The sequence below is a fragment of the Jaculus jaculus genome, chromosome 19, assembly GCF_020740685.1.
Source record: "Jaculus jaculus isolate mJacJac1 chromosome 19, mJacJac1.mat.Y.cur, whole genome shotgun sequence".
NCBI lineage: Eukaryota > Metazoa > Chordata > Mammalia > Rodentia > Dipodidae > Jaculus > Jaculus jaculus.
In genome coordinates, this window is record NC_059120.1 from 49,256,297 (window position 1) to 49,270,073 (window position 13,777).

General features: G+C 35.0%; 1 protein-coding gene across 7 annotated transcripts in view; it reads left to right on the forward strand.

Annotated features, from left to right (window-relative positions):
• Col11a1 (collagen type XI alpha 1 chain) overlaps positions 1–13,409 on the forward strand; it is a 183,247-nt gene extending 169,838 nt beyond the window's left edge. For all 7 annotated transcript variants that reach the window (XM_045138399.1, XM_004659073.2, XM_004659074.2 and 4 more), the window contains 10 exons: positions 1,946–1,999; positions 2,850–2,957; positions 3,915–3,968; positions 4,069–4,104; positions 4,199–4,252; positions 5,737–5,986; positions 7,769–7,881; positions 9,240–9,308; positions 11,053–11,286; positions 12,675–13,409. In XM_045138399.1, coding sequence (XP_044994334.1) covers positions 1,946–1,999; positions 2,850–2,957; positions 3,915–3,968; positions 4,069–4,104; positions 4,199–4,252; positions 5,737–5,986; positions 7,769–7,881; positions 9,240–9,308; positions 11,053–11,286; positions 12,675–12,821 — 1,119 coding nt within the window. In that variant the 3' untranslated portion in view covers positions 12,822–13,409. The remainder of the gene's footprint in view (positions 1–1,945; positions 2,000–2,849; positions 2,958–3,914; positions 3,969–4,068; positions 4,105–4,198; positions 4,253–5,736; positions 5,987–7,768; positions 7,882–9,239; positions 9,309–11,052; positions 11,287–12,674) is intronic.
• The last annotated feature ends 368 nt before the right edge of the window (positions 13,410–13,777 follow it).

The window sequence follows — 13,777 nt, forward strand, 5'->3', positions numbered from 1 at the left end:
GGGGAGAACAATGAGGTAAAGGCTAATATTTTCCAGTGTTAACAATTTAAACATTGAAGCATGTTTGTACATATCTCCACTGAGAAGCCAGAATTGAACTTCAATTAAGTAACTGGAGAGAAAAAAAATCCTATCTTTTGATGTGTGTGTTTTGTTGTGTGATGGAAAGAGAAAATACTGTTTTTTTACAGAAAGATCATTGAGTCCAATTTTCTAACTCAAGGTAAACTCCTTGCTCTTTCCATTGGAAGCCTTTTGATCTTACAAAATTAGGAAGTTTCTGGCTGCCTGTTTCCATGTCAACAACAAGAAGGGTATCACATCTGATCATTTCTAAAGCTCTATGAATTCTCACCGTTCTGTGAAAATCTACCGGAAGACTAATTCATGCTTGTCCTCGTGGATATCTAGGAACCTAATGGAAAGTTTGGTCCCAAGGGTCTTGCAAGATGATCAGCCCCCTGGGTCTTTCTAGTGGCCCTGGTCTTCATGCATTTTAGTCACAGTAAAATACTAATACAAAGAAAAAATATCTACCATCACCTATTCTGAAATAGTTATAAGGTGGAAATCCAGTGAACTCTGCTACAATTTGCTAAAACCATTTCTGGTTCATGCGTAGGGATTTTCAATTAAGATTCAAGAGGTTTGGGGCTGGAGAGTTGGCATAGAGGATAAGGCGCTTGCCTGCAAAACCCAAAGGACTCGGGTTTGATTGCTTAGGACTCGTCTAAGAGAGAGATGCACAAGGTGACCCATGCTTCTGGAGTTTGTTCGCAGTGGCTCAAGGCCCTAGAGCACCCATTGTTTCTCTTTCTGCCTTTTGCTCTCTCTCTCACTCTCAAACAAATTGAAAAAATAATAATCAATGCAGGTAACCTTTATTTCTGTCCCTATATCTCTCCTAGCCAAGCCACGTAATAGAAATTTTTCTCTGTCCCTCTCCTGTTTTACGTAGAAGCCTTTCCCTCATCAAGCCTCTAAGTTCGTCCCATCCTTGTATATTCCCCTTCTTCAGTCTTTTCTTTACTTCCCTTACTGCTCAGGAACATATTTTGTAACCCTTTTCTATATTCAACATCTTCTCATTGTTAAGAAGTTCAAATTGATCTGGTTGAACGGTTTTGGATGTTGAAGCAGATACCTGGATTTGAATTACAGATTAACACTTGCAAATTAACTGACTCAGTTTCAAGCAAGTTAAAAGGACACAGAAAGCCACTTTATCATATTGCTATGGGTATTGACTATGCAGCCATTGAAATTAAGAGTTTAGCATGAATATATTTTATTGACTGGATATGTAAGCTGGAAATCGCTTCTGCTAAAATTATTGTAATTAAAATTTTATCCTGCCAGCTGAAAATTCATATAAATTGTATCTTATTTCTAACCACATTTATTTTATCAGTTATCAATATGATTAAACTGTGCTTTTTAACAACATATACATTTATACAGAATCCTGAAATAGACACTAATATTTATAATAGTTTGCCATTTTTAACTCTGTATTTCAAAAACGAAACCACTTCTATAAATGTTAGTAAGGTTTTTCTAAAAAAAAAAGTCCATGCATAATATGTTAGTTACTTTCTCATTACTGGGACAAAATATATGACAGAAGCCAAATGGATGAATAAGGATTTATTGTACCTCACATGTCACGGAGGAAGGAGGAGCCTGTTTATGAGGAGCGAAGCCTAAGGCAACTTGTTCCCATCTAGGCAGTCAACCCAGAGGAGAGTGGTAGGGCCTGAATCTGAATCTGGCCACTTACAGTTCTCTACCCTCTATGCCTGTGTCTGCCAGCTTTGCCCCTGTCTAAATAACTCCACATACTCCAATGTAGTATCACCAGCAGGGTATTACATCCTCAGACCCATGGTCCTATGGGGGACCATTTCACATTCAAATCACAATACCTTTGTTTTCTTTTATTTAGGGACCTCCTGGTTTACCTGGTCTCAAAGGTGACCCTGGTTCCAAGGGTGAAAAGGTGAGATTTTTTTAAAAGTATTATAATTTGGTTATATTAATAACTATGACTTTATCATATGAAAGTCATTCAAAAGAAATTTTTAAACTGTATCTTTTTTTATTTTAACTATAGAAATGGATAACATTTCTTAGCTTCCCAGATGTATTTATAAAAGAAACTGTGTGTCAATAATGTGCCATACTGAGTGTTATTTCTTTTTACTGTTTACTTTTAGGAATCATCTGGAGAAAACTTATGGTCATACTAAAATAACTGTTCAAAAAATAGACTGAATGGCAAAATGACATTTTTAATATTTACAAGCATGAAAGTAAAGCTTAAGCTAGAAAGATCTTCTATGTAATAATTTATCTACCAGAATATATGCTATCTTGAACCACATAGAGAAAATAAGAAATCCACATAATGGAATTAATATTGTTTGGATAGTTTTAAATTTCAAAAAGACCTTTGAAAAGCTGAAATATTCCTAAATAATGAAAAACATTTCCTACTAAATAAAATCCTTGCTAAAGTAATGAGTTTTCTGCTGGTTATGCCACCAGTATTCCATAGGGCCCTTACTGTTTTGTTTTTAAGTTGAAAGAACTTCAAATGAAAGCCTAAATATTTTGAAACAGCTCTTTTGTTTCATTTCTTAATAATGACTGCTCTTCTTTTAGGAAGTCAATGAACCACTTAAGTTAGACAAAGGCTCTAAACATTAGAATCAACTCACAAGTATTATTAGAATCTCTACACTTTTGTATTCATGATTAGTGAATGTAACATGTAAATGTGTTATGGCTAGAATTTAATTATGGATACAGGTATAAGTTACAAAGTTTGTTTCTTCTCTCTCCCAAAGGGACATCCTGGTTTAATTGGTCTGATTGGCCCTCCAGGAGAACAAGGGGAAAAGGGTGACAGAGGACTCCCTGGGACTCAAGGCTCTCCAGGAGCCAAGGGAGATGGGGTGAGTAAAGTACAGATGAGTTTTTCACTTCTTCCCAATGCTACACACTCAGACACACTCACATCCTTGTAAACATGTAAACATGGAGTAATTTAGAGCATCTGTATTCTAATAAGATTTATCCAATGGTATTTAAAAGACTATTGTTTTATATATTTTTATTTATTTGAGAGAGAGGGGGGAGAGAGAGAGAAAGAGGCAGATGGAGAGAGAAAATGGGTGCACCAGGGTTTTTGGCCACTGCAAACGAACTCTAGCCACATGTGTCCCTTTGTGCATCTAGCTTATGTGGGTTCTGGGGAATTGAACCTAGGTCCTTAGGCTTTACATCCACGCTCCTTAACCACTAAGTCATCTCTTCAGCCGCAAAGATTCTTATTTTAATAAACAAAATATTATTTAAGTTTGGATGCAGAGATTGCTCAGTGGATATAGCACCTGCCTGCTAATCCTAATCACTCGGGTACAATTTCCCAGTACCCACTTAAGACCAGATGAACAAAGTTGTTCATGCATCTGGAGTCCGTTAGTTATGGCAGGAGGCCCTGGCAGGCTCGTTCTCTGTCTCTTTTTGCTTGCAAATAAATAAAAAGAATATGATTTAAGTTAAAATCAAAAAGCATAGAATTCAGTAAGTGATTGCACAGTGTTTCTTTTTAATAATCATCTTATGTAAATCTTAATGTGAGAGCTGAGGGGATGTCAAAAATGTATATGTATGTAATCTTCATACTATCAACATATAGTATGGATTCTATGCATTGTAGTCAGTGGCTTAAAAAAAAACAAAAAACAAGAATATGTGTACTTTGAAAATTCTGTTGATCAAGTTCCCACTAAAATATCTTCAGTATTCTTAAATATTTTCAACTTTGGTAAGTATTTTGGAGTTAATTAAAATAGTAAAATGCAAAAAATAAAAACCACTCTCTTTACACTTGGCGGTTCTTCCTGTAGGGAATCCCAGGTCCTGCTGGCCCCATAGGTCCACCTGGTCCTCCAGGACTACCCGTAAGTATGAGATCGTAGAATCACGAGGTAAAATTAAAATCATGCTAGAGGTACAGATAACCCTGGTTTTAATCTGTTTCTTCCCTCCCCCCCCCCACAGGGTCCTCAAGGCCCAAAGGGTAACAAAGGGTCTTCGGTAAGTGCTTTGTGTTGGCATACTCAACTTTCAAGGAAGTCTATTAAATTACCTTCATCAATACTTATGTCTTGTCCTTTTGTTTTCTTAACAGGGACCTGCTGGCCAGAAGGGTGACAGTGGTCTTCCTGGGCCCCCAGGGCCTCCGGTAAGTGTATATAAGAAAGAATGAAGTATGTAAGGACAGCAGCAATGTTTCTGTGGATTTATATGAGGGACAAATTTATATATGATTTATATGAGGAAGAATCACATTCTTTCCAGAGTGCTGATCTTTATGGAAAGTGCTACCATGGCAATGAAGTCATCAAATCTGTGTCAGGATTTATCTTCAATTTGATTTCATTTAGAGGTTTCTCAATTGTATACTAATCTTGTTATTAGATTTTCAATACCATTAAATGCTTTTATTTGTATTTAACGGAAGCCAACAGAATTTATATTACAATGATACATTTATAATTCCTGTCACTAACAATGAAGATAAAACTTTATATGCTGGGCCCTTTTTCTTAGTGCATATGAAAAATTCAGAGTAGCTAAACAGCTGTCATTTATTAACACTGGCATTTTCATGTCTTAGTACACTCCCATGTTTTAGAAATAAAATACAGATCTACCAAAGAAATTGCAATATCTTTCCCTTGTGCTACAATGTTTTCTGTTGTATGTGCATTAATTCACTCCTTAAACCAAAGCTAGGTCATATCAGACCAAGTGGTTCAAGACTCTCAGTATGGAGGCTGAGAGCCTGGAATCAAGGTGTTTATCATCTTGGTTTCTTCGGGAGCTGTGTGGGAAGCCTCAGTTCTGAGCTTCTCTCCTCAGTGACAGCCTCCTGTACTCTTGCACTGATTTGTGGTCCTGCGGCCTTGTTTCTCTTCTCACGGGAATGTCAGTTATACTGCATTAGGGTATTCCCCTGGGATTTATATTTTTATGTAATTGCATCTGTAATAATCTTATTTCTAGATTAAGATCAGTTCCTGAAGTGTTGAGAGTTAGGAATCCAACCTACTTGTACATGTGGGACAATATGTCCTGTCACAGTATACATTAGCTATTTGATGTACCTCTACTATTACATATAGATCAATTCAAGTTGTATTGCATTGAATTTAAGATTTTCTTTAAAGTATGTAAGGTATACATATTGAAGTTCGTTAATGTGGGCATATTTTCCAAATCTTCAGAATGGATTTAATTATTAAATAGATCATTAGAAAGTTTAATACCTTTGAAATTGTTGTAAAATCTACTTGAGAAGACAAGACATGTGAATGAATTCTCAATAGTAAATATGATAAATATAAATAAATATAATAAATATATATGATATATGTGTATATATATATGTCAGCAAAAACTGTGCTCTATGAAATATGCTGATAAAGTGCCAGCAAACATCTGATTTGCACAAGTACTTTAAAATTCTCCATCAAGTTCTTTTAGAATGAACGTATACATACAGACATGTACCCACATTCTATAGGCATATATGTGTGACTGTCGTAGATCATAGTTTGTAGCTATTGAGAGGCAACAGATCTTCATTTCTAACAAGAATATAACCAGGAGTAGGCAAGTCTTTCTTGTTAAGAACCAATGGTATTCTTGTTATCTCCTCCCCAGGGTCCTCCTGGTGAAGTCATTCAGCCTTTACCCATCCTGTCACCCAAAAAAACAAGACGGCATGTTGAAAGCACGCAAGCAGACATGGGGGATAACATTCTCGATTACTCAGATGGAATGGAGGAAATATTCGGTTCCCTCAATTCTCTGAAGCAGGACATCGAGCAGATGAAGTTCCCAATGGGTACTCAGACCAATCCAGCTCGAACTTGCAAAGACCTGCAACTCAGCCACCCCGACTTCCCAGACGGTACGTTGACAGTGCATGACATGACCAGTGCATAGGTTCTGTTATTGAAGCACCTTGTGAGCTCATGAAATTTAGTGAACATAGTTAATGTAGTCTAAATAAAACTAAATCAAGCAATTATTCTAGTCTTGTAGATAGAGGTAAAAAGGTATTTGCGCGGTGTAACTTCAGATCTGCTTTGATAAATTATTGCTGTTAAATTAGATTTCATTAAATTTTCATTTTGGGATCATCATCAGTAACACAGATATATAATTGACCTTGTGAATGACTTGCTTGAGAGGTATTCTGTGTGTGTTCTTACGTGCCTGTCACTCCTCCACATTTACTGCTAAGTGACTTTATGCTATTACCATGAATGTTTTATTAAAATGACTACAATAAATTAATATTGAAGTTTTAGTATGATTAGTGCATTAATGTGAATAATATGTGTAATATTAAATGGGAAATAGCTGAATATTTATAGTTAGAAGTAAATCACTGCATCAGAATTCATTTTTACAGTTTTAATACTAACCTAGTCATTCTGAACTTGACTTTGAGTATTCCAATGACATAATTTGAATTAGTGTTTGAAATGAAGGAGAAACATAAACATGGTAGAAAGGAAACAAGGTTATCATCACATGTGTTTGGATTTTTTTTCCTTCTTTTTCTTCTAAATAGGTCTGGCAAAACATATTATTATGGCACATGTCTTTTTTATTTTTTTCCATAAGGTAGGGTTTCACTCTAGCCCAGGCTGACCTGGAATTCACTATGAAGTTTCAGGGAGGCCTCAGACTCACAGTGATCTTCCTACCTCTGTCTCCCAAGTATTGGGATTAAAGGCCTGCACCACCACATCAGGCTAAAACATATTATGAATGCATATATGTTACTCTAATCAACTTTATTCACATTACTCTAAATAATGGTCACTATTAACATAATAAAAGTTGTTCTCTTACATTTTAATATGACTTTTAATAGAAAACTACATCTAAGGGCTGAAGAGATGGCTCAGCAGTTAAGGAACTTGTTTACAAAGCTAAAAAAATAAACCAGATTCCCTCTAGTACCCACATAAAATCAGATGCAGAAGGTGGCACATGTATCTGGAGTTCATTATCAGTGGCTAGCAGCTCTGGAGTGCCCATTCTCTCTTTCTTCTTCTCTCTCAAATAAGTAAATAAATTATTAGGAAAAAAATAGTTTATACAAAAAAAACAACATTTAAATACATAAAGTAGCCCATCTTGTTAGGAAGACATTCAAAGAGTAATTGAAAGTCATATAAGAAGGATTGTTTTTTGCCATAAAATCAGCAAAGACATGGTCACTGAAGCTGAGGAATTTCCATAACATTCATTGTTACACACAGACATGCTAGGAGAAAACAATGCTGAACATAGCGTTCAGATTACTAAAGTGAAATACAAATGTGGCGTGTTCCAGATCCTAATCTGCATGAAGTTTTACTGCCCAGGGATAAACTTAATGTGAATATTTGAAGGGATGACACATAAGCCTAAAACTGAAAGTGACTGAAAAAGTAAGAAATTTAAAAAAAGACAATTTGAGATATGCTATGTGGACTACTTCCAATGAATTGAGTCAGAAAAGGTATGGAGTAACTTGAACTGTTGAAGTGTACACTCCAAAGTGACCAAAAATATAAAAGAAAAGAGATGAATAAGTACGCATTGCTCTTATTTCTCTTTCTCATGAAATATACTTCAAACACATTTGATTTTGTTACCAGCATTTATATATGACATCCTTTCCCTTTCCTTCTAGGTGAATATTGGATTGATCCTAACCAAGGCTGCTCAGGAGATTCCTTCAAAGTTTACTGTAATTTCACATCTGGTGGTGAGACTTGCATTTATCCAGACAAAAAGTCAGAGGGAGTAAGTACCAGTCTGTTTGGTGGTGAATGTTGACAGTTCCTACCATGTTTTTGCAATATTGAGCTAAAACAGGAAGATTACACTGTCATATTTCCATTTATCTGCTTTTCTTACAGAGTAATTACAAGCATTCCATTTGCATAAACATCAATAGGGCACCAACATGATGCAAGTTAACAAATACTTCTTTCCTTTATTTTTTTTTAACCCAGATGTATTCTTTAAACACCTGCTTGCTCTCTAAAATTCTATGGCTTTCCATGACACAGCACAGCTGAATCTCAAATTATAGTGTAAGGATGGTGTTCTGCTGCCCAATTACCACATGGTAGAACAGCTGCATACTGTGCTCAAAATGAGAAATTTTATACAGAGTTAATCTTGTATTTAAATGAGCATTCTCCAACTTTATGTGTAGTTTGAATATTTAACAAATCAGACATTCCTTGATTTCCATCTCATATATATACTTGAGGTCTATCCCCAAAGATACATGCAGATGTTAAATACAAGGATTATCCGCCAACATAATTACATATTTAAGGCATTTTGCAAGTAAGACATTTTCTCTATTGGGTTCAATTAATAAATCCCGTTTATTTTTCTTAGTAAAGGGTGTCATCATAGAGAGGCACAGAAGCTCTTTGATGTAAATCAAACAACAGGCTATGGTTATTTTTTGTTGTTAGGAGGAAAGTTATACTAGTGATTACACAATGGCTGTTCGTAGCAAGAGGCAGAGCATTTTCCATGTTCCAGCCCTCCTGACGTTGAACAGACATGAACGCAGCTGTGCTAGCCCCCGAAGAAACAAGGAACAGTAGAAACTGTCTTCTTGTAGGGCCTTTAGGCAAAATCCATGTGGAGATACCTCCTAAACCTTACTCTTCTAATCTTTGCCAGAATAGAAAACGAGATATGTTAAAGGATTGAAATGTTCTTTACAGCAAGGAAAGACTAGTTCTGCTTGTTGCCAGTGACTTTGCCACAGCAGTTCACCTTTATTTACGAACCAAGTATTTGCAGAATTCTTCTCTTGGTTACAGCTTGCCTTGCTGGTTGAGGCTAAGTGGTTTTCTTTGTGAGTGGTTACTTGAGATTTTTTTCCAATGGTCCCTAAAGCTCATAGTACTCCTTAACGATTTTGCTTCTCATTTTCTTCTTCTTCTTTTTTTTTTTTTTTCTTTTTGACCTGAAAAGAGAGCAGAGATAAAGTGATCCAATCTCCATTGCATGAAACTCATTTTTCTGATATCTAATTTTTAACTTCTGTGACCCTTACTGAGTTTACTGATACATCTGTCAGGGTAGATGTTTAAAACTTTACCACTTTCTAATTTTCTATTCCTTTGCACCAGGTAAGGATTTCATCATGGCCAAAGGAGAAACCAGGAAGTTGGTACAGTGAATTTAAAAGAGGAAAACTGGTATGTTCCTGTCCCACCATACAACAGTTTATCTCACACTCCCTAGTATGAAATCTTGAGTTTCCAGATGCTGGCTGTGAAAGGATAAATAACTCTAGGAGGGGTCTGGGTGTCACAAGTTTACTTTAATATTCATAGCCACTACAGGATCATCAATCAGCCTAAAGCACTGTCATCTACTTGAATGAAAGTATCCTGAATTTACTTCAAAAATATGAGCAAATAAGGAATGTCATTCCTTAAGTAACTCAGACATCATAAAATGGAATTTGCTCCCCAAATTAGGCATAAAATATCATATACATTTAATATCTCTCACTGATGCTTTTACTTTCTGTGTGGAAACACAATATATTCTTTGTTCCTTAGTTTCATGCAATAACTTTTGGTACTTGTGCTTTTCTATTCCTCATTGTTACTTACAGGAATATTGTGAGCCCACTGACCCTTTGCTTAGATTGTAGCTGAAAGTCACTTAATATTTTATACAATTGCCCATTCACCTTAAAACCTTGCTAAATAGAATGCCAGATCAAATGCCAAAAATTAAAATCATATTAAAAGTTGTTAAAATATGCATGTGTTTAAGTCCATAAGGAGTTATTCAAATTAAAGTGTTCCATTTATCCCGATAATGACTCAAATATTTAATATTCTGTTAAAAGTGTACTATCTTCAACTGATAAAAAGTTACATGTTCGTCTTCTGTTTTCTATAGAAGCTTATCCATATCAATTAACAATTTGTAAAAAGTGAAGTTCTTCATTCAACTTTTAATGTTCTAATTCAGTCTTCAAGTTACCATCTAACTAGCCAGGTTGCATTCTATCTGTATGAATTTAAAAGGTCTATGAACAGAACTGTGTGTGAACTGATTTTGATTTGTGTTGTTTTGCCTTACGCACAGTGCATTTCTCAAAGAATTATTTTTTTCTTAACTTCGCAAGACTCCTCATTATGAGATCTGCTCATTGTAAGAAATAAATATGATCAATTATTAGAAATAAGATCACAGATTTTCACTGAGCTAATTTGTATTCTGAAGGATATTTTTAACTTAGGACTGTGTGTTCCATCAGGGCCCAGGTATTTCAAACATATGCAATAGAATTGATTCAGATGACTCAGCACATTTTACTAACTTATAACTAAAACTATTTTCCCTCCATCCCTACAAAGTAAGTCTTAAGAGTTATATTCAGTGAAGTTGTCTAGGACACACATCTGTGCCAAAAATTAGAAGACCAAAAGGAAGATTACGGTCCCAAAGTAAAACATGCAGGGATATGATTAAAGACTAAAGTACAATAAATAGATGTGGGATTTTTAAAAGAGTAAGCAAGACCAGCTAATGTCTGCATCTTACTAAGATTCCACAACTTTGATTGCTTTGCTATTATGCAAATAAAAATGATATAAAACTATATTGAAATGTTTCTTAGAGAAAAAAATAGTTTGCTTATAGTGTTTACTGAATAAGTTTACTGGTTAGAAAACAAAAGCATAAAGATAAAGTGATTTTGTGAAAAAAATTTCTGTGATTAGAGTAATTGAGGTGGGTTTACAATCCTGATATCATAAAAGCCTGTCTCTGGTTTTCTGACTCTCAGGTCCTATTTTATTTATAAGATGAGAACCATCCCTTGATTATCCGCTTGCATTGCTTTCTGTCAGTTATTCTTATATAGCAGAACAAAAAAGGGAGAGAGTCTTTACAAGTACCTTTTTGTTATTTCCTTCCCAGCTTTCCTACTTAGATGTTGAGGGCAATTCTATCAATATGGTGCAAATGACATTTCTGAAGCTCCTTACTGCCTCTGCTCGGCAAAATTTCACCTACAACTGTCATCAGTCTGCTGCCTGGTATGATGCATCATCTGGAAGTTATGACAAAGCCCTTCGGTTTCTTGGCTCAAATGATGAAGAGATGTCCTACGATAATAACCCTCACATGAAAGCAGTGTATGACGGCTGTGCGGTGAGTATCTCCCTGCCTGCCAACCTTTCACAGTGATGAGAGGCCGTGTGAGCTGCCTCAGTGCGGTCCTACGCCACCCGGCATTTGCAGTGGTTAGCACTTTTTTGTGAGATTTGATGCTTGTTAACACTGGCATATACTATACTATGCTAGAAACCACTAAGGTACGCACACATGCACACCAACAGAGACATGCCTATACTCTGAAGTATATGAAATATTTTGACAAAAATCATAGACCATAATGTTATCTACTTTTTATTTTTAACATTTTTAATCTTTCAAATATCATGTTATTCTTGAAATGAGAAAAAAAAAATCAAAACCATTTAGCATTTACTTCCTTAAATCCATGACTTTACAACAATGAAGAAATCTATGTCATTCATATAGCAGATTAATTTTTACACCTGTAAATTGTGAGTAGCTTTTTAACCTGTGCTGTTTCAGGAGCTTGGGAGCTATGAGGTTTGTTGTTTTTGTCACTCATGTGGTAATTCTATATACTAGCTAGTTAGTTTATCTAAGACTTGATGATTGAAGAAGAGAGACAATGACAAGTAAGAAAGTCTTGATTGGACAGTGAGTGTGCTCAAACAACAGTGAAGACAAAATAAAGCAAATTAATGGGATAAAATGTGTGGAAAACTTTCCCAGGTTAGTGTATTGTTATATACTTATGAAATTAATATGGATCAGTAGGAATGTTTTTACTATTCTACCACTGATTATAATTTCTATACTTTCCTCCAATTTTATAAGATATATATTTTTTTTTCCCTTGGGGCTTGAGAGGTTGCTTAATGGTTAAGGCATTTGCCTGTGAAGTCAAGGGACCCCAATTCCCAGTACCCACATAAGCCAGATGCACAAGGTGGCACATGCATATGGAGTTCATTTGCAGCAACTAGAGGCCCTGACATGCCCATTCTCTCTCTCTCTTTCTCTCTATCTGCCTCTATCTTTCTCTGTCAAATAAATAAACTGAAATAAATAAATACATTTAAATATATACATATACATATATATATATATTAACTATAACTAAAACTATGATAGTAAAAAAATGTCTTGTTTATAGAAGATACAATATGAACATTAATTTTCATATTAAATTATATGCAGCAGCCCAGTAAGATTATCTTAACTTTCCACAATTGGGGAATTAAAACTATACATATTAAGTGCAATTGTCAACACTCAGAAATTTAAAGTACATATGGTTATAATGAATTATTCCATAATTATGATAAATTTATATATATATGCATATTTATTTATTCTATTTTCTCTCACCTACTTACTTCCATCCATATTTAAAAAAAATACTGAAATGGCTAAAAATATTAAATGATTGTATAATTTTGAAATTCTGTTTAATTTTACAGTCCAGAAAAGGCTATGAAAAGACAGTGATTGAAATCAATACTCCGAAGATTGATCAAGTGCCCATCATTGATGTAATGATTAATGATTTTGGTGATCAGAATCAGAAGTTTGGATTTGAAGTTGGTGCAGTTTGTTTTCTTGGCTAACATTAGGAATAAGACCATCTGAAGTCAACAGAAAATATACCTTGGTGCCACCAACCCATTTCATGCCACATGCAAGTTTTGAATAAGGATGGTACAGAATTCAACATGTGGGGCATATGTGTACCATTTAGGAAATGTTGATGTCCTTGGGAGGCAGAATCACTTGAAAAGGAGTGTTGGTAATCATAAATATAGAAGGAAGAGTGGCTGAGATGGTGACCTCTCTGGTTCTTGATTCTCAACCCTCATTTCTCCTTTTCCTATTTGGATTTCTTTGGTGCTGTAGAACAAAAAAAGAGAAAATATATATATATATATATTCATAACATATGGTGCTCAATCCCGTCCATCGAGGATATACTAAAAGTGTGTTGAATAAATTGTAATTATTGTATGTACAGGTCTACACTGTTATCTATGTGTCCATTTCCAAAACTTGCACGTGTCTCTGAATCCCACCTGACTCAAATTTTATGACCATGGCCGAACCACAATGACAATGAATCTTGTATTACAAACATTAACGTTGTAATTTCTGACAACTCTAAATCCCCTTTTCTGATTAATAATAAAGTGCCTTTGTATATATTGATGTTGAAGAGTTCAGTTATTTGATGTCACTGACAAATTTCTCAAAGGGAAAACCTGGAGGACTTTTGGGAGCGCACGCCAATCAACTCTTTTCTACTGACAATAACTGTTGAATTACAGCCAAAAATTGTAATGCATTGTGATGCTTTTTTCAATGCTATACCTCATTTTTTCTTCTCGTCAGAATCCAGGATTTCACAGAATACTTGTATATATGGAAATCAAGAAAGTTTATATTTTTGGACAGGAAAGTATGTAAGAGAAACTATTTTAATAAATCAATGCCACCATCAAGCAAATAATCATATGTACAAATTGTTTCTTCACTTAACTTTTCTGATCTTCTTCGGTGTGCTTCAATAATT